A 21,760-nucleotide genomic window follows, 5' to 3' on the forward strand; every position below is an offset into this window, starting at 1 on the left:
CTATTGTGAGATTTGAGAAAAATGGGACAAGGGGTAATATTTAACATTTATATTGTTGCTTAAGCCAAATGCTTTAAATGTTTCATCTGCGTAATTCCAAGGCATGTTTAAACAGGGGTGAGACAAAAGGATATTTCACTGTTAGGGCATAGTCCAATTGGGCCTTAACAGCTTGTTCTCAAATTGGGCGATCATTAGACAAAATATGAAGATATTATTAGTTTTGATTTGTTTTAGAACTTTAACATATCGTAGTTGTAATATGTGGGTAAATTCATTTGGTCGTTTTGGACTTTAATTAGATAAATAATTAATGAAGAAATGTAAAAATAAAATATTATTTTGCAAGGTTAAATGTCACATTTATAATTATTTCTAATGTTTTATCTTGCAATTATTTTAGAAATCTTACTTTTACATTGTACTTTGAAATTGAATTTAATAAAATTAAATATTATTTTCTAATCTTTTAAACTGTACAAAATTAGGTTTGCACTTACAAGCCTATGCATGCATTTACTATCACAAAGGTTGACCCCATGCATAATAGTTTGATTCTTTTTCAGTAACCTATTTTAAGTGGATACAACTTTTTAAAATTTAAATTGCAGAATCTTTTTGGCAAGATGGCGGATGTACTAGAAAAAATTAAAAAGTAAGTTTTTCATTAGCTCAAAATTTCTGCTGTAATTTGATATCTGAAAAGAACAACTTTCTGAGAATCCTTGCCAAAATTGTAATCTTCTGCTTCTTTTTTCTTGCAGTTTATTTATGTGGGTCCATCCAGAAATAACACAGAAGTTGTATATGGGCTTGTGGGTCCTCTTTATTGCATCTTGCTTCTTTCCATACAGAATTCTGGGCCTCTTTATAGGTAAATGATGCTGTGCAATTATCTTTTTCTATAGCTTTTAATTCAAACTATTAAAAGCTAACAACTTAATACCTCTGAGTGAAATACGTCGTATAAAAGTTGTAAGAAAAGTTAGTAAGAGAGTGTAAATCTGTACATGCTGATGCAGACCTCAGATCTATAAAAGTGCCAAATCTGATAACAAAATACATCTTGTTGACTATTTATAAGATTTGATTGATTGATTATCGGGAGAACATGATATTGAGGAGGGCAGGCAGGGCGATGGTGGGGGAGGGAGGGCTGGGCTAGTTGGGGGGTGAAGGAGGGTAGGGTGATCGACGGAGGTTGGGGTGATTAGCAGCGTTGGGGGGGAGACAGAATGATTAGACGGTGGTAGGGGTTTGAAGGAGGGGCAGTAGTGTGATTGGCTGGTGCAGGGAGGGATGGTGATTGGCTGGGGCAGTGATTGCGTGAAGGGAAGGGGATGTGGGGTAACTGGGCAGGGAGATTGGCCAAGGCAGTGAGTGGGCGGCACGATTGGCTGGGGTGGCATCGGGGGACAGAGGGGATCAACCCGGGGAAAAGGCAGGAGGGGTGGTGGTGAGGATCAGCCCAGAGCAGTGATTCGGAGGGGATGGCTGCCCGGGGTGACATTCAGGTATAGAGGGGGCAGTGATTGGCAGGGTGGCAGTTGGCGGGACAGGCCAATTGGCCAAAACGGTGATCATGGGGAGGTAGGATGAGCACTTGAAATACTTCCTGTACCATGGTAGCATGGTCAGTTTGCTCATCCACCTTTCAGTCCCCACTCTTGTCTGCAAACACAAGTTGAACCAGTTGACCATTTGCAAGGGCTGAGACTGCTCCGTTTCTATCTTCTTGATCCCTTTCCCAGTCGCACCCTGTTGTCTTTGACCATTGAAAACCCAATTCTAAGGAGTGTGACTGCCTCCTGGGTCAAATTGTCCAGGTAACATTCCACCTCAGTGATGTGCCACAATATCTGCAGCTCAATGTTGCTGAGCCAATGTTCCGCAAGGTGTAGACACTTCACGTGAAGGATATGTGAGAAATTTATATGTACACACACAACTGCAATTTGTGGTTTGATCTTATGTACAAGACTACATCCTTAAGGATAGGTAATAATTTTTTAAACCAGTGGATTGCATTGTTCTGTTTCAGGTCTTTATGCAGGAATAAAGTTTTTCATCATTGATTTCATCTTCAAACGATGCCCAAGGCTGCGAGAGAAGTATGATACTCCTTACATTGTGTGGAAAAATTTGCCCACAGACCCCCAGTTGAAGGAAAGATCAAATGCTGTACTGATGAGGCGGGTAGGTACTTTTGGTTAAAAGAACTGCTGTCGGATTGTTTTGTTTGCAAAAACTAGCCTTTGGTACTGGTTAGTGGCTGGAACACAGACAATTAACAATCTCCTTTGTTCCTTTAAATGCTAGTATATTGACCATGTTTGCTGTTTTAAAAGTATCTTGTAACAAAGTTACAAAAGTAGTTACAAATAATGTTAATCCTTCATTGCAATCTCTGCAGAACCAAGTACACCAAAACCATTTCAGTGTTTTTCTTTAAAAGCCAAGGTGTACATTAAAAGAAAAATCTTTTTTTTGTTGATTGGAGTAACCATCTGATGTTGGTTCAGCCATTGATCAACACTGTTGACACATTTTCAATTTAGTTTGTGTGTATATATATATGTATGTGTGTGTATATATATATATATATATATATATATATATGTGTGTGTGTGTGTTTTGGTATGTGAGAGAGAGAATGAGAACGTGCTGGGCTAGATATAATTCAGAAAATTAATTATTTACATTTAGCACCTAGTAGAGTAGCCTTGACATAATTTGTTGTCTCTGTTACATATGTTTTATTGTTTCTTTTTCTGCTAGCTGTCAGGGTTTGAAAAGGTAGGGCTTAAGTCTCTAAAAATTTTGTGTACTTTTAAAAGTGTTCGTATTTATAAATTAGATATTGAGTGAAGTGTGCTCTAGTTGAAAACTGTTGTTATGTATTGTCTTGTTTGTTTTAGTACCATTAAATAGCTTAGTAATTTGCTCTTCGTGGAAAGTGTCAGGACAATGAAAGGTGTTTTGAAAGTTAGATTTTAAAAACAATTGCTAAGCTGGAATCATCTGAAGCATCTGAAACCTAACAGTGGTAGGTAAATTCCATGTTATTTTTGAGATTGCAACTATGTAGCCTTTTAATCTTTTATCCCATATATATTGTCTTCTATGCCCCAGGGGTGTCCTATCAGCCAGTTGTTTATTTCCGATTTGCTTGAGGTGAATTTCTAACAATGTGAATTATAAATGTATAGTTTAAAATAAAGAGTACTAAATGCTTTTCCTTGAACCATAACCTCTAAATCTGTTGCATCTTGTTCTGTTTTAGTGTTATGGTGTATTGATAATTGGTGTATTGATTTTGTAATAATAGAGCTGTGTGTTAAAGGTTAATGTATCACATGATCTACCTAAAGTGTATTGTAAAGATCACATAGGATTGATTCATTGCACAGCATTGAGAGATACAATGGTTAGTTTCTCACCGTTTTAAGGAACATGTTTTAACAGATTACAGCAATGTGTCAAAACTGAAGCACCAATTTATTTTTAGGGCTGAAAATAATCTTTGGTAATCAGTTGATGCTTTTAGGCTGACTGAATTAGAAAATTGGCAAAACACTGTTATTGAGTCTTAAATTTGATAAAATATTTTTGCAGTTTATTTGTGAAGTGCCATTTCAATGTAACATTTTTTAGTCTTTTGTTCCTCAGCTTTTGTTTTGCAATGCCTGCGATATTGTCTTTCTGCTTCATTTCCATATTTTTTTGTGAAAATGAGGGAAGTTGCAGATCAATCATATTCAACAATGTTTTCTTCCCTTTTCTTTAAGAATGTAAGTCCTTATTCACCTGGTAAACCATGTTCAAGGAGAAAATTCCAGAGCTCAGGACTTAGACAGCTGATGGGATGAAAGCATTTTAGAATGCAAATAAGAACAGAGTTAGAAGAATTGAGGGTTTAGAAGTTTTCAGGACCGGAGATGGCTACAGAGATAGAGAGAGATGTGGCCATGAAAGGATTTAACCACAGATGAACATTTTAAATGTGCAGTGTTGGTGACCTGCAAACCAATATAATGAATGCAACACACAGAGTTGATGAATGAATGAATGAGCTAGTGAAGGATCTGATGAACTACGAGCAACAGAGTTTTGGATGAGCTGAAGAAGGGTGTTGGTTGGGAAGCATACAAGGTGAGCACCTAATTCAGGGATAAGGAAACATTTTGGCTGGCGGGCCATGGTGGCTATGGAAATGTGTGGGAATCAGGCAGTTTAAATAAAGATAAATTTTAGTACATCAAACCTTTGCTTTGCCATAATTATTCAAAGCATACCCCCTATTTTGTGCCCTCTTGGCTTAAGGTGAACATTGGAGTTAGTCACCCCTCTTTACAATGACACCAAGCCTTGCAGTCATTCTTATGGAATGATGAGCTGTGATGCTGGCCTAATTAATTAGGATCAGTCACTTGATTTATTACATTTCAGCAGAGAAAATATTTGTTCACGCACATGGATGGAGCCAAACAAAACAAAGATGTTCTATGCCACCTTATGGATATTTGGGAACCAAACTCACTCGAGCAAGTCTAATACCTGTCCGGTTTTTCTGGATTGTATTTTTCCTTGAAATAGGTTTGGGATGAGGAATAGGGATGGGAAGAATGGTGATGAGGTAGGGGAAAAGAATATGAGGATATTCTTTTCAGTGAAGTGCACCCAAAGTCTCAACATCTTTTTGAGTGTGTGTGTGTGGATTTAGATGTGGGTGAAGTGCGTTTTTTAAAAAAAAGATCAGGAGGAAGAATTTATTCTTTGACAGATTTTTGGTATTTCAAACATGTTTTTGCTCAATTACAATGCTTATGTCCCTGGGAGTTTGGCCAGGAGTGAATTAATCGGTTAAATCTGGAAGTGACAAATGTATGCATGTATATTTCAGCAGCAGATGAAATGATGCAGGGCCAGAAATGAGCAGTGTTCCAAAGGTGGCCTTTGTTAGAGAGTATAAGGATTTGGAAATGCAGTTTGATGTTATGTAAGATCTGTGTCCGGCTGAGACCGTGGAATGATTACGGAGTTGTGGTAGGTGCCAAAGATGATGCCTTTGTCCCTGCACCCTCCTGTAAACTGAAATACCAATCGTAATAAAAATCAAATAACCTGCCCTCAAAGCAATAATAATCTGGATAAACAATTGTTTAATTGTTGGGGATTGCAGCTCATCCAAAACTGGGTGTCAGACAAGCAGCCTGAATGCTGGAACTTCCTGACCTGTTTGACTAAGATACTGAAACTCGTACTTAAATAATTGGAGTTTCATGATGTAATTTTGCAAGCTAACATATGTTCCAAATTGATGTTCAAAGAAGCCTTATTTGGCAACTGACTAATTTCATGAAAGGAGATGATAAAAAGAAAGTTGATGAGATAAGCTTTCTGAAGAGAGTTTTTGTTGAACTTTTTTTAAATTATTATTTTTAATACTTTGGAGATAGCCAAAATCTCAAAACAGTTCAGAGGGGGAGAAACATGTTCTTGTTTGATGTTACACTGCTGCTGCTCTTCGATTCTTCTGAAGTGAATGATATAGCACCCTCCAGTGGCACAAGTATTTCACTCACCTTATCAGAGCTCATCACATTCGCTCCTCAAAAAGATAGAAGAATCAAATGCAAGCTTGCTGTTAGTTTTCATTTCAGAAACCTATTTTGAAGCATAGGTCCAGTTATGTGCAATACGTCGGATTTTTTTAACTAATTACGTTCATTTTGAATGAATCCAGTGCAGGCTGATGAGATGAAACTTTCCCGTTGTAATGACTGTGCAAATACGATGTGAATGAAGTTCTCAGTCTAATTCCTCGTGGTTGTACATCTATACTACAGAACTGTTCGTTATGTGACACAACATAGCAATTCTATCCGAGAAAGGCTGTAAAAAGTTACAAAATTTGAGTATAAAGATGAAACCTGAATTGTTCTAGTCATTCACAAAATGTCAAATTGATCAGTTTTGTATTCAACAAACGCAGGATTGCAGCAGGGTCATTTTATTGAGCCCGATCTAAGATTTCAGAATGCAGTCTTTAAGGTGGCAGTATCTTGTACCAATGCAAAATGTCTTTTTGTTTGGGATGGAAGAGGCAGAAAAGCTGTCAAACATTTATATCAATGTATTGTATCAGATTATGTTTGTAAATGAGGAATTTCACAATTTTTCACAAAACATCATTTTGAACTTTTCAAACTGTGTACATGAAGATACTCTTATACTCACCGTTTGATTTCTCCCTCCCCGCCGCCACTTTGTCCAGTAACCAGATCCCTTTTTTTAACTCTTAATGTCCACCAATAATTTCCTCCCTGTTCTGCTGAGGGCACACATTGATTCAATTAAAAAGCACTGATTTGTTTTTAGTAGAGTAATTTTCAAGATGCATCGGGTGGGGGGGTGTGGGGAAGCACCAGGAACTGAAATAGCCCAGATGAGGAGGTTGACAGTCCAGTAAAACATACTGTCCATTTCAAAGAACATTATTGATGATGAGATCCATCCCTGAATTCCCAATATGTACTCCGCTGCTCTGAGAACAAGATACTGGAGAAACACAAATTGTTTCAGAAATTATTTTAAAAGTTGCAAAAGTTGTCATTATCTTGAGCAACGAATAGTGTTTAAAAACCAATTAGGGAACTAATACTTTTTTTAGTTCGATCAGATAGTAATTCAGTCTAGTGAGCTTTCCTGGAAGAATGAGTTCAGTGAAGTCAGTTGATCATCTTCACCTGAATCTTGTTGATCCAACTTCTACAGATTCTAATATTTTTGAATACATGAATAAAAGAGAAGGTGCTAGCAATTATATAATAGTTAAAAACAACACGTTGATGAGAAGACTTCGTCAATGGACTGAATCGGATAATGTGCTGAAAATTATCCTGCAAATTTGGATAAATTGGTGAAAAGTTCATAGAAATGAGAAATGTGACATGCCAAAGATTAAAGTAATGGAAAGAATTTAATTTTATAAATTGATTGTGAATTTTGCTACCTTTAAAAACGCTTATTTAGTAATTGAATATGAATGCAATAAGTTGCAACTATCTTTCTCTATTTTCTAGAAACCAAAAAGTAAAATGGGAGGAGTGGAGTCTATTGACCAGCCATGTTAATTCTCACCATGTGGTTTAAACTTTCATAGTTTACAGTTTCATTTAAGCCAACCCCAATCTTGAATGTGATGTTTCCACAGATTCCAACTGTTGTGTCGAGATCCAATGTTACTGCCAACAGCATGTCTGTGTACAGCAGGGAGGATGATGGTGCACGCTCCCACAGCTCCAAAAAAAGCAGCTTCAGTGAGATCTTCAGTTTGGCAGAGAATGAGCGTCCATTACCAGGTACAACAAAATCTGTCTGAAATTCATTATAATCAATGAATCTATTTAAAAATACTTCGGGAGCTCCTCTGTCAGGGTCTTCAATCGAAAAGTCAACGTTAATTGTTCATTTGTGGATGAAGTACTTGTTATGTCTATAGATAGCATTGTGAGTCTTGTTTTGAATATTAAACTCATGAAAAGTTAATTGCTACAGTGGAGTATATTAAGATTTAATATCAAAAATGCTGGTTTAAGTATTTAAGTAGTTGCAAGCTCTGGCCACATCTTTGTGCAACAGCCTAATGTTTTGAGATGGCACTTGTATCAGCAATAGGATGGTAGTAATTTAAGTTATAAATGAGTACTAAGTTATTTTATGAAAATAATTCTACCTCACAACTTTCTTGCACTTCCATTTATCTCACCTCACTGGTGACACATTTCTTCTTTAATTTTTTAATCTCAAGCCATCCATGTTCACTTCCTGAACCCGTGGATTTCTGTTGTCTGCTCATCTAATCAGACTGCGTACGTCAGCTATCCACTTCGTCTGAGAAAGATGTTTTTCCACCGCGTCACTACATCCTCTCCAGTTTAACTCCAGCCCCTCTTTTATATAAGATACTTTCCCTCCCCGCAGCACTTCCTGTTCCCTGACCCCACTTGACCTAAATATTGCATTTGCTGTTTACTACCAAAGTGAAGTGCCATGAAAGATTGGCTCGTTCTACCTAAATAAGTAGAAACAGGGATATGCCATTCAGCCTTTTCCATGTTACTAAATTATGGCTGCAGTTCTTCAACTTTACCCATTTTAGCTCGATATCACTACATAGCTTTATCTGATCAAAATCCATCAATCTCAGTTTTAAAAGCTGCAGTTCTGCAAACATGCACTGACTTCATAATTATTTATTTAGATAAATAACTTGAGGGGGGGCTCTTTGATTCTTATTTTGCTTAGCATTTCAGCAAAGCAGGAGGGATGCAACACACCTTCACCAGAATGATATTGGCATAAAAAGTGTTAAATTATGAGAACAGGTTGCATAGAATTGACTTGTATTCCCTTGAGTTTGGAAATTTAATGGTAAACAATTTGAGGTATTTAAGCTAGTTAAAGGATTTCGTAGCTTTGCTAGAGAGGAACTATTTCATATCGTGGGGAAGCCCAGAATAAAGAGGCACAAGTAAAATTAGACTTAGATCTTTTGGTGCTGAAGATGGAAAGCACTTTGTCACATAAAGGATGATGAAGATATGGAAAAACCTCTCAAAAACCATTGAGGCTAGGTCAGTTGGAGGAATTGAAGGTGGGATAGATTTTTGTTAGGCAATGGTAAGTGGAGTTGAGGCACAAATCAACCATGATCCAATTGAATAATGGGATAGACTTGAAGGTCAGAAGAGCCTCCTGTTGTTTCTGTATTCTAAATTAGAAGACTATGGAGAATGGGACTCTTCTCCCTGGAGAGACGAAGGTTGAGAGGCGACCTGATAGAAGTTTATAAAATGTTGAGAGAAATAGATAGGGTGGATTCTCAGAGGCTATTTCCCCGGGTTGAAATGGTCGCTACGAGAGGACACAGATTTAAGGTGCAGGGAGGCAAGTACAGAAGTGATGTTAGGGTTAAGTTTTTCACTGAGGGTGGTGAGTGAATGGAATCGGCTGCCATCATTGGTGGTGGAGGTGAACTTGCTGGGGTCTTTTAAAAGACTTCTGGATGAGTATATGGGATTTAATGGGATTGGGGGTTATAGATAGGTCTGTGGATTGGTAGGTGTTGATATGATCGGCGCAACTCGTGGGCCGAAGGGCCTGTTTGTGCTGTAGTGTTCAATGTTCTAATGCAAATCAGGTCAAAACATAGAAAATAACGCCAGGAGTAGGCCATTCAGCCTTTTGAATATTTATTGTCAGAACTAAATTTTACTAATAGTTTATTATTTTCCTTTGCCTCAGTAAAGATTTTCTTTAGTCAAGTGTAAATAAAGACCTATTTTGAAATAAAAATTAGTAACACATCCATGATCAAACAGAAATTAAGTTTATTTTTCATGAATATACACAATTAAGAGTTGCACTCTTTTTTCAGTGTGTGAAAATGGCTGGCGTTGCTGTCTAATCAACAGAGACAAGAAGATACCCACTGACTACATTCGGAATGGTTTTCTTTATGTAACAGAAAAGTAGGTAACACTGCAAGCTTTCTATCGAGACAAAATAGTGTGTTTAGAAAAGATAAGTTGTTTAATATTGGTATAATTCAACAATTTTCTTTTAAAAAGTTGCATTTATATAGTGCCTTCTGCAACCACAGGATGTCCAAAAATGCTTTAGAGGCAATTAACTACTTTGAAATTTGGTCCCTGTTGTAATCATAAAATTCCTACAGTATAGAAGGAGGCCGTTTGGCCCATCAAGTCTGTACCGACCACAATCCTTCCAAGCCCTATTCCCGTAACCTCACACGTTTACCCTGCTAATCCCCCTGACACTAGGGTCAATTTAGCATGGGCAGTCTACCTAATCAGCATGTCTTTCGGACAGCGGGAGGAAACTCATGCAGACACGGAGAGAAAGTGCAAACTCCACACAGACCGTGACCTGAGGCCAGAATTGAACCTGGATCCTTGGTGTTGTGAGGCAGCAGTGCAAAACATATAGCGTCTCCCTAAATGTAAGAAATGCAGCTGCCAGTTTGCACATACCGAGATACCATCAATAGCAATGTAATAATGACCAGATAATTTGTTTTTGTGATGTTGGCCAGTACATTTGGCAGGAATGCCCTGCTCCTCTTTGAAATTGTTCCACGAGATCTTTTTCATCTACCTGAAAGGGCATGCAGGGCCTCAACCTAACATCTCATTCAAAATCAACACTTCCCACTGTGCAGCATTCACCCAAAGATGCGTTGGGGAATCCTTCTTGGAAGTTCTCAACTAAGGCTTTACCCAGCAATTGTCCAGCAGCACTAACAACCTCTGGACAGTTGCGCTGTCCTGGGAACCATCTGACAGTGATTTAAATCCCTATCTTCAGGTGGTTCTGCCATTACAGCTATTAGAGCTTTAAGAAATAAAAGCGCTTCAGCATAACTATTTTAAATACCCAGACCAAGCACCTGTGACTGGACCCAGCCCTCACCACACCAGTGTCCGACTCCGCCACACCCCGTTCACTTACATGGACATTTACTTTCTTCTGGGCTGTTCTTTTTCAATGCGGCATTTAAACTCACCTGCTTCTGGGCAGCAGTGCTGCTTTTTTTTTTCAAAAAAAAGGACATGTCCTCATTTGGTCTGCTTCTCTTAGACTTTGAAGCTGGATCCGGGATCCTGCTGCACTGCTTGAATTTCACCTGGCCTGACTCAGGAAGGCTGAGCAAGAATTGCGCTGAGAATTTTCATGCAAGTCAGTATGGAGTGACAACCCACAGCTAATTGCCAGTCCGAGGAGGTTATATGACAACTAGGTTTATTTTCAAGACAAATGAATGTGAGACTTTATCAGTCCAAAGATGTGCGGGTTAAGTAGATTAGCCATATTAAATTTCTCCTGAGTGTCAGGGGGACAAGCTAGGGTAATGCATGGGGTAGGGCCTGGGTGGGAAAGTGGTTGGTGGAGATTCGATGGGCTGAATGCCCTGTAGGATTCTGTGATCTTGTATGAAGAAGAAACTAACGTTATAATTTTGCAACCAAAATTTAAAACAAAATCTTAAGTGTACTCCTTATTAAGGTTAGGTCATCTAACTAGAATCATTCCATAAATGTTTTTCCCCATTGATTTTAAAGTGGCATTTTCTTTACATCCAATCATGGTGTCTGAATCTCACAAAGATGTTGACATGTTTGTGTTTGCTAAAAGAGCTACATTTAATTGGTCTCGAATGAATTTAATTGAAACCTATAATGCGCACACAGTCTTAATTCCAATACTATATAATGTCTTAATAGTCTTAACTCCAATACTACATAATCCTATCACCGTTAAAGTGATGTTTTAGTTAGACTTTCAAAACTTAGAACAAGTAGAGCAACTGATTTTAGTGCCACATTTTCCCTTGTGCATTCAACTGTCTGCTGACTGAAGAACAAATCCTGAAGGGGAGGTTATTCTGTGGTTTAGCGCTTAATCAAAATAATAGTTTTGTGGTCGGTCATTCGTATTCTATTCATTAGCAGCAAAAGCAGTATAAATTTATTCATGGGTATCAGTGCATCAGAAAATGAATGGGCACAAGTGAAACCAAATTCTAAAATTTGTGATGTTATTAGGCTAAATTTTGAGTTCATTGTTAATTTATTATGTTAGTACTCTTATAAAGTATGTTCCAAATTCTGTTCAATTGCACCAAATTACATGCAGAGCAATTAGATTTAAAGCCTGAGTGAAATTGATTTTAACCGGAAGAGAGAATGGAATGGTTTTCGCACAGTCAGAACCTTTTATTATCCTTCTCCATAATCCAGCACCCTGAACAAAAGTTCTCCTTAATGTTCAGCAGAATGTTTATGACAATGCCTGGTATGATGACGTGAATAAATCACATTCTTAAACTTGTGCCCATTTAATATTCAGGAGAATTAAGCCCACATGAATGGATACTTATAACAGATTGCTATGTTTAAGAGAGAAAAAAAATCCTTTCTCCTCTGTAAAAAAAAATCCTTTACAGAGGAGATGTCGGGTAAGTTTTTCACTCAGAGGGTGGTGAGTGAGTGGAATGGGCTGCCGTCGGTGGTGGTGGAGGCAAACTCGTTGGGATCTTTTAAGAGACTTCTGGATGAGTACATGGGATTTAATGGATTGAAGGTTATAGATAGGCCTGGTATGTAGGGATATGATTGGCGCAACTTGTGGACCGAAGGGCCTGTTTGTGCTGTAGTGTTCTATGTTCTATCTTTTTCAATGATAGCTGTACATGTTGGTTTGTACACTGCACTATCGTCCATTTGTTAAGTCCTATTTGTCAATCAATGCATTCAGATATTTGCAAGCATTTTGTTCATATGTGAAGCTTGCCTAGTAGCCTATTTTAATTTTAATTAAAATAATTAAATTTTATTGGCAGCAGCAACCTATTCATATACTGTAAGCAGTGTGTTCTGCCACCTGAAAACGTTTGTTATGGATAGCTTATGATAGTTTAATTATGTGCATGTCTTATGACATTTGAGTGTCTATGACACCTGCAGGCAGCTTTATAGGGGTGCACTTAGCAATACTTTCTTTACCCTTTTTTTTAATCCTGTATCCTAAAATGCTGGAAAGTATTATGTCAGACAGAATCTGTAATGAAAGCAGTGTGTCTGTACCTGATTTAAATTTAATTTTATATTTCTTGCTTTGTATTTCCTGGTTTAGGATTTAGATGTCTTAAGTGAGAATTCTTCAATTTTACTGGTTGAAGAACTACATTGTTGCATGATCTCTGTCTCCACAGATCCTCTATAACGGGCTGAATGCCACATCAGTTTCTCAATGACACTAAGTTTTCCCTCTGAAGTTAGCATAGTGAACTATAAGGCCATGATTTCACCACTGACAAAATTTGGGCCATTCTATTAAAAGCATCTAGTTTTGAGGCAGCATGCATGAAGCCACTTTTACTTTTTGTAAGCTTGATTCTCCATGTTTTCTACTGCCCATTAAGGAAATCCAAACGATCCCAGAGAGCAATTCGTACAAGCTCTTCGTATATAATCTGGTCTTCAGAATTGAAGACTTCGAATGATGTGTACAGTTCTGGTCATCCTATTATGGAAAGGATATTATTAAATCAGAAAGAGTGCAGAAGAGATTTATTAGGATGCTACCGGGACTTGATGGTTTGAATTTTAAGGAGAGGCTGGATAGACTGGGACTTTTTTCTTAGGAGTGCAGAAGGCTGAGGAGAGATCTTACAGAGGTCTACAAAATAATGAGGTGCATAGATCAGCTAGATAGTCAATACCTTTTGCCAAAGATAGGGGAGTCTAAAATCTCTGTAGGTTTAAGGTGAGAGGGGAGAGATACAAAAGTGTCCTGAGGGGCAATTTTTCACACAGAGGATGGTGAGTGTCTGGAACAGAAGTAGTAGTAGAGACTGGTGCAATTTTGTCTTTCAAAAAGTGTTTCGACAGTTACATGGGTAAGATGGGTATAGAGGGATCTGGGCCAAATGCGGGCAATTGGGACTAGCTTGGAGGATTTAAAAAAAAAAAGGGTGGCATGGGCAAGTTGGACTGAAGGGCCTGTTTCCATGCTGTAAACCTCTATGACTTTTCAGATTTCTTTGTGCCACACTAGTGCAATTCCCTGCTCTTTTCCTGTTCTCGGTATAATGGTGCCTGAGGTGTTTGAGGTAAGTAGCTATCACCAAGGCATTCATGCAAGTCTCTGGCAACAACACAAAATACTTGACATGAAGTTACCAGATTTTGCGTTCTCTGCTTACTGAGCAGCTGAGTTAGCAGAATGATTGCACTCTGTGTAGGCTATCAGACACTTTGCAGCAATTAAGTAAAGTTTTCTCAAAAAGTAGCCAGGATTAAGGATCTGTTAATGCTTATCCTCCACCAGGGTAGAGAACCACACCTCAGAGGGCATAGTTCTAGATTAGACTTGGTCACTTTCTGGAGAACGCTCCACTGACAGCAGTTAGAGGCAGGGACAGGCCATGTCTCCAGCATTCAGAGGGCTGCTGGAGACAGCCACCCTACCAGTCCCAATCAGATAAGGAGCCTCTGGAAACAGCTGCTAGTTCAATGGTGAGGATGCAGCATCAGGCGGCAGTGACGTAACATCGGATAGAGATTCAGCAGACACTCAGATGACGAGAGCAAATGATAGAGGAGTCCATTCATGTTCTGTCTAATGTCATGTCTCTCACTTGCGAGCGTCTCGAGGTCACTGTATGAAGATTAGTGACCACTATGTAAACTTTGGTCCAGCAGGTTTTGCCAGATTTGCATTCAGCCATGGACTCCATGGTCTCACACTCTGGGCACCATCGGGATATAGGCGACATGGGGACGAGACAACTTGACCTTCCTTTGGGTGCACCATCACCTGCAGGAATGAGGCTGGGCTCTCTAGAACCCATGGGGAGGATGAGTATCAGCTTAGACCCTCCAAGGGCCTCATCTCAGGACACTCCAAGGGTTTGTAGCTGCCCACAGTCCCCTCTACCTTATGATCACTCCAGCAGCACAGGACGCCAGTGGTGTTTCTGCCCCTGAGCAGGAGACTCTTATCAGGCTGGGGCTTGCCAGGTCCCAGGCCATCAGAGGACGTGTGCCAAGTCATCATAGACATCCATATATAGCAGTCACAGGCTGCCTCCACCTCTGCTGTGGATGTTGCAGCTACACCAAGATGTAGCGATATGGTTAGGAACATTAATAAATTTTGATATCATTTTGGTTTATGGATGTGTTATCATTGTAAATACATTGCCCTTCTGTGAAATCGTTAGTTGGGTATGTGAATGTTCTGATCAACTGAAGGTATTGCGTTCTTGTACTTTGGAATCTTCTTGTGTCGAGTTTTAACTATCCTTCCACTTAATGATAGTGTCCCACTCTGAGATGTCTATTCAAGCGATGTGAACTTCAGTTGAAATAGTTTCCTGACCCTTGTGTGTTGTCACGGAGAAGTGTTTAAATCTTTATTAGAAGTGTATGGTGGAACTGTTTCTAATCTTTCTCCCTCAAGGGACACCAATGAGAGAGGGCAGCTCATCAGCAATTGTACTCTAGTGCCTCCTGTTTCCTCAGTGGTTGTGCCTGAACCCAAGATATGCACTTTAGGTTGAGATCCTGTGGCAGGTCTTCATCTCAGTCCTGGCAATGTTAGGGTGATGAAAGCAGCAAGGCTTATGTTGCATCATTGTTATTCCTCACAAGTTCACAAGAGCGAGCATATTAGCAGGGCACTGCAATCTAAAATTGAGATCATGTCCTAGTGAGTCATGAGGCCAGAATGCACATGTGTCAATGTAGGGCTTGTTCTCTGTGGTTGGTGTCCCTCCCCTAAGATGACAGGGAATGCTACTGAGGGCTAGAGAGATGTGGCCATACGACTCGGTAGATAGGGAAAATATGTTTCTGCTCATAAAAGGATCAAGAACAAGAGGGCACAAACTTAGTGTTTTGCAAAAGAAGCAAATGCAATGATGAAAGATCATATGCTTGAAATGTTAATGCTGTTTCTCTCCACAGATGCTGAGTATTTCCTGTGATTTCTGTTTATGTTTCAGATTTCCAGCATCCACAATATTTTGTATTTACATACTGTTTATCTTTCTTTTCCTCCAGTTATTTATGCTTTGAAAGCTCCAAGTCTGGTTCATCCAAGAAAAATAAGATTATAAAACTAAAAGAAATTACAGAAATTCAAAAGGTATGTTTCTGACCTGAGAGTTTTTTTATTTATGCATGGGATTTGAACATCGCCACAAGGCCAGCATTTGTTGTCCTTGAGAACGTGGTGCAATTTATTTTGTTTTTTTCTCTTTTCTGGAATTTTTTGCAGTGAATTTTGAAAGTCATTGCCAAGGATTATATATGTATTTCACAGTTATAATGTGCCAAGAGATTTCATGTTGGAGCTTGTATGGCAATACCGAACGTGCCTTACTTTTAAAGTTCTTTTTTTAGTACTTCACATTACCTTAGAAATATGTTGATCTTTCTGTCTAAAACCTCGGTATTTGCTTTCTTGCATCAATACCTGTGACGAGCATTACATCATAAAGAAACATTGAATAATCTGATAAAGGGCTGTGTGGGGAATAGTGGGGCATTGCTTCAGAGTTTGTAAATTATGTCTGATTGAATTTATACAATGCTGTCAATTTAAAAAGAATGTAAGTTGCTTCAAATCCTTTGATAGAGTTGAAGGTTTAAAATATTTCAGTTGTAGCAGCATATTCTTTTTCAAAAGATGTGCTTCATTAGTGGGTTAATAATTTTGTTTCATTACAAACATTGGTTTCTCCCAAAACATGAAACAGGGTGTCACAGTGGTTAGCACTGCTGCTTCACAGCACCAGGAACCCGAGTTCAATTCCCGGCTTGGGTCACTGTCTGTGCGGAGTCTGCACATTCTCCCCATGTCTGCGTGGGTTTCCTCCAGGTGCTCTGGTTTCCTCCCACAGTCCAAAGGTGTGCTGGTTCAGTGCATTGGCCATGCTAAATTCTCTCTCAGCGTACCCGAGCAGGTGCTAGAGTGCGGCAACTAGAGGATTTTCACAGTAACATCATTGCAGTGTTAATGTAAGGGCTACTTGTGACACGAATAAAACATAAAACAAAACTAGACAGGCTGGCCTTTTCCTGTCTCTGCATTGTTATTTTATAAAGTCTGGTAGAAATACGATTGTGAAGTTTTTTATACTATTTAACTTGTGTTGTGCTATAATGAAACATTTTCCACTGTTTAAAAATGCTATTTGAATGTGAACATAATGGAGCCTACCCATTATCTTGTATATTTTTATAAAATCCTATGTCATTGGAGGTGGCACAGACCTATTTGCTTTTGAAGGCATTGTCTAATTTTTAAAAGAATCAAATGGAATAACTGAAATGAAAACAGAAAATGTTGCAAATACTCAGCCGGTCAGATGGCATCACTGGAGAGAGGCAGAGTTAATGTTTTGTCAGAATAGTTTAATTGATAATCTTCATCTTTTCCCTGTGTACATCTTTTCCTCCTGATTAGCTCTGCACGGCATGTAAAAACAAAAACACATTTTTTAAAAACCAGATTACTGCAGAAATGTAAATTCTCACCAACTAGATATTATTTATTTGGGTCATAGCCTAGAATGTTAATCTCAACTTTCAAAATGATAATCATTATCTTTATGCATTTTGTTTTTAATCACTCCATTTTTCCTCTTGTTTGCTCCCACAGTACAAAGTTTTGTCTGTTTTACCCGGATCGGGGATGGGTATTTCAATAACTACTCCCTATACGCAAAAGGTAAATCATTTCTTCCTTTTGGAGGTGGTTTGGTTTTTCAGATGTTCAGCTCTAATGTGAAAATCCCACTCATTTTGAAGGAGTTCTTAATTCCAATCAAGAACCTTCTCTCTCAATCCTTCAGAGGAGGATTCAACTAGCCATGTACTCTCAGGATGGGCAAACTAATGTTTTTAGTCTTGTGAAGCACCAAAAACCTTAGCAACACAGCAAAATAATGGTGTGCATTGTTGTACTAAGTTTGGTATTCTCTCTTGCACAGGTTAATAGCATGAGATTACCCTCCATTTATCTTGTATTTTCTATACAATGGTAAGCAGGATAAATAGTGCGACGTTTGATTCTGTTATACGGAACATGCTTGCTTTTCAAAGCATAATCCAATAATGCATATTATAGACAATAGGGTTACACTGAAAGGAAGGAACTTTACATTTATTCCAGTGATCTAATTCTTTTCCTTTGGACTCTAGCAAATTAATTTTTTTTTCTTTTTTTTAGCCACTGGTATTCGGTGCAATGTTACACCGGGATGAAGCCTTTGAAGCAATAAACTGTCAACATACCAAAATAGCATCCAGTGCATCCAGTAACGAAACTTAACCACGCTTTTACAATAAGGCAGAATTCATGTGTACAATAATATGGAAATGAACAGTTAGACAAGAATCTCCATTACCTGTTTGATATTTGTGATGGATTTTGTACTTAATTGGAATAGATGGTTTATAATCTGTATATTTTTAACTTGCTGTTTAGTTATTTTACATTTTGGTGAGAGTTCTCCACAAAAGTGCTGTTACTTTCATAGTAATCCCTGCACAGTAAGCACTTTTGGCATTTGTTTACAGACATTTTAAATGTTAGGCTAAATTGGGGTAGGGGAAAATTGACAGCAGTTTTTAAAATGAAAGTAAGATAAAATTTGGAGTCAAAAACTTGCAAAATCTGAATGCCAAGATTGTATACTTTTCAGTGTCCGTTTCAGATGGCAAGAGTATTGTTTGAGGTAATTATCCTGTCCGAAGGATCTAGTAAACCAAGTGAAGTAATTATGTTGCACCCTAAACCTGACAACTGGACATTATAGATATTTAAGCGATCGTTCAGAACATTCATTCATTGTGAAGTGATTGGTTAAACATTAGCATGAAAGGGTCAGAGTATAATATAGCCACTTCTACATATATCACAAACCACTTCAGTAATAATCTCATCCAGTGTTTCATGGTAGTAAAATGTAATTACTAAAGCATTTAAATAAAAAACTCTGCATGCTAACTACCTATTCATGTCAACTTCTGGGGACTGAAGATTCCAATCCCACCCTTTCCATAGGCTTTGCTCAGATGTTGCAGTACAAACATGTGGAAAGATTAGTGCTATGCTCAGCTCTTTCCACTGGTAGAGATTGAATATTGCACCTGTCATTTAATGCACAATATTTTGACATTTTTCTTCCTGCTGACTCCTTTCCAAAATGGCTAATTCTTGAACAAAACTTAGATTTTCCAGACATTGCAAAAAAATTGAGAGATTTATCTGACTCCATTTTGTTTTCACACGTAAGTAAAAACCTGGTTTTGTCCTTATCCACTACACAAGTGCTATTTTCTCCTGTCTTTTTTAAGTTGCACCATTGTCAAATTTATTTCCAAGGCTTTACCAGCAACACATTCATTATTGGGTCACACAAGGAAGTGGTATCAAATGGCATCTTCCAATATTCCTCCTCTACCTTTGCAAAAAAAAAGTCTGCATTTGTTTGGTGTTTTTAGAGAGCTAATTTTGGGAAAACACAGTTCTGCCTCTCAATGATACGGTTCAAAGATACAATGACTCTGAAGATTCCTACAAGTCTGTTCCTTTCTCTTTCCTTTTTCTGCTGTCATCAATGTTCAGAGTGGAGTCCATCAGAATTGAACTTTAAATCTGCTCAAGTATCTCCATCACAGAATATTAATGTCTTAAAGATGCCAGATTTTCACAAATCCCATTCCTTTATGGTATCTAGTAAATTATTTCCACCATTTCAGTAATATTATGCAGTGGCTGCTCCCTGCCAATTGCATACACTTGCCCAATTCAGAAGTCACGATTTTGTACTCGAAGCCCAGTCAGAATGTAAAAATGTAATGACTTACAAATCTCCAAAGGAAAGAGCCTTCAGAGATCTGCAAAGCTGCCAGTTACCAATTCTTAAGATGTTCTAATTCACTTTTTGTCCAATTGCTAATGGAATTTATGTTGTACATTGCGATACCCAAAAAATGCTGAACATTTTTGGTCTATTAATATAACTCATGCTAACTACGTGTATAAATTTGTTCAAGGTTTAATTTAGAAACCAAGGTCAGAACTTCTAATTTAACCCCGCTGAAACAGCAAACGCTGGAATACAGATTGTAGGTTTGTGATGTATAGTTTTCTGAAGTGCAAACATTTGCCAAGCTCTCTGCACCTTTTAGTTTACTGTTAATGTGGGTATGTTTACTGAGGGCTAATTTTTCAACTTCTGAATTAGAAGTGTATTTGTTGGTTTGGACCCTATGTAGGACACCAGCTAGCAACTATTTTAAGTTGAAAAAGTTAAAAATAATGTAAACACTTTGTAAAAAAAAATCAACTGGTAGTTTTTAACTAAGGCAATTTATTTTCTTATTATCCCCAATCATGAAAAAGCAGTTGCCATTCTTGATAAGCATTAGGTATAATGACAGTCTCTGTATTGAAAGTTGTGCATAATTGTTTTTGGTATCATGTAAAACTTTTGGTGTAAAGAAAGCAGAAAATATTAATAGATCCAGGAAATATAACTTGACCCTATAAAACTTGCAAGCTTCGCATCCTGTTTATTGTAAAAAGAAAACAAAGTCTTGTAAAAAGTCACGTAATTTTTTTATTTGAAATAAATGGTTCTGTAAAAAAAACACCTGTATTATGGTTAACGCATACTAGAATCTATTATTCAGCTACCACTTGTTATAACTATTGGGTGCCTATACATTTTAATGATGAGGAGATGCCAGCATTGGACTGGTGGGCACAGTAAGAAGTCTCTCAATACCAGGTTAAAGTCCAACAGGTTTATTTGTTAGCATGAGTTTTTGGAGCACTGTTCTTTCGCCAGGTGAGTATAGTACTCTGGTGTTGTGAGACTGTTTACTATATACATTTTAAGCGTATGCTGTTGATTATTGAAATCCTTGTATTTGTTAAATTGATCCTTATTGTTAATCCTTCACCTGCAAAGTGAAATTGCAATTGTCCATAGATACTGGATGAGGAATAATGAAGCATTCATATCACACTGCTCCTTCAGGAAATTTGTGCAATTGTATTTTTCACTTTAGTGAAGATGGTGGTGTAGTCACTGAACTGGTAATTCAGAGACTCAGCTAATGCTCTGGAGACATGGATTTAAATCCCACCAAGGCAACTGTTGGAATCAAAATTCCATAAATTAAACCTAGAATATTAAGTTAGTCTCAGTAATGGTGACCATCACGAGCATTGTTGATTGTTGTAAAGATCCATCTGGTTTGTTAATGTCCTTTAAGGAAGGAAATCTGCCATCCCATACCCAGTGTGGCCTACGTGTGACTCTAAACCCACAGTATAATGTGGTTAACTCTTGGAGATGGACAATAAATGCTTGCCTTGCCAGCAATACCCATATCACATGAAATATATTCTTCAACGTTGAAGCATTGCTCCTTATCTTTGCTTAAATTTGTACTCAATTTTGAACTACAAGCTTAATTGCCATTGTCTCAGTTTTGTTGGCTGCGGAAGTTGCCTGTACATTTACCATTATTTTATTTTCCCCCTGTATAATTTTGTAGCAAGTAATTCAGTTGTGTAAAAGTTATTTTTTAATTGAATACTTTGAGACAGTTTTAATGAACTTTCGCTTGAGAAAAGCCTGGTTCGCTTGGGAATCAGCACACACACACACACACACACACACACACTTCATCAATAGCGTTGAAATATCTGAGGCTGAATTTGCAAGACACCTATAAGCCTTAGTCAACGCTAAACTGAACATGTCCAATCAATTTAAAGCAGTAATCAATGAAACTTGAACATTAAATCCAACAGTTCTGTTTAGTTAGATCAGAAGAAGTAATGATTAAACTCTACAGTAGTCTAGTCAGCTTGAGTCTTGTCCTACAACCACTTCTCATCACAGACATATGGGAGATATTCAAATGGTGGAAGCTATTATGTATGTCTGTATGCCAGTGTGGATTAAGGGGCCTAAAGAATCACAAGGTAGGCTTGAATACTTCAGTACTGGCAGATGTTTATTGAAGGTGTGCATTCATTCACAGTCAGGTCTAAGATGGCCCAACTAGGTGGAGCTAATAGCCCATGGGTCACCTGAGCCATACTCTGAAAGGAGCAGTTCTCACCTAAACCCCAACATATA

The 21,760-nt window shown here is 38.0% G+C and overlaps 1 protein-coding gene across 4 annotated transcripts in view; it reads left to right on the top strand.

Annotated features, from left to right (window-relative positions):
* The window catches only part of gramd4a (GRAM domain containing 4a), a 145,205-nt gene extending 125,047 nt beyond the window's left edge, over positions 1–20,158 (top strand). For 3 of the 4 annotated variants that reach the window (XM_080207364.1, XM_080207365.1, XM_080207362.1), the window contains exons 12-20: positions 612–655; positions 765–874; positions 2,042–2,196; positions 2,779–2,796; positions 7,217–7,364; positions 9,443–9,536; positions 15,654–15,738; positions 17,257–17,325; positions 17,827–20,158. In XM_080207364.1, coding sequence (XP_080063490.1) covers positions 612–655; positions 765–874; positions 2,042–2,196; positions 2,779–2,796; positions 7,217–7,364; positions 9,443–9,536; positions 15,654–15,738; positions 17,257–17,325; positions 17,827–17,928 — 825 coding nt within the window. In that variant the 3' untranslated portion in view covers positions 17,929–20,158. The remainder of the gene's footprint in view (positions 1–611; positions 656–764; positions 875–2,041; positions 2,197–2,778; positions 2,797–7,216; positions 7,365–9,442; positions 9,537–15,653; positions 15,739–17,256; positions 17,326–17,826) is intronic. The other variant, XM_080207363.1, reaches the window with a different exon arrangement.
* The last annotated feature ends 1,602 nt before the right edge of the window (positions 20,159–21,760 follow it).

This window comes from Carcharhinus amblyrhynchos, chromosome 19 (genome assembly GCF_965287045.1).
Source record: "Carcharhinus amblyrhynchos chromosome 19, sCarAmb.v2.hapA, whole genome shotgun sequence".
NCBI lineage: Eukaryota > Metazoa > Chordata > Chondrichthyes > Carcharhiniformes > Carcharhinidae > Carcharhinus > Carcharhinus amblyrhynchos.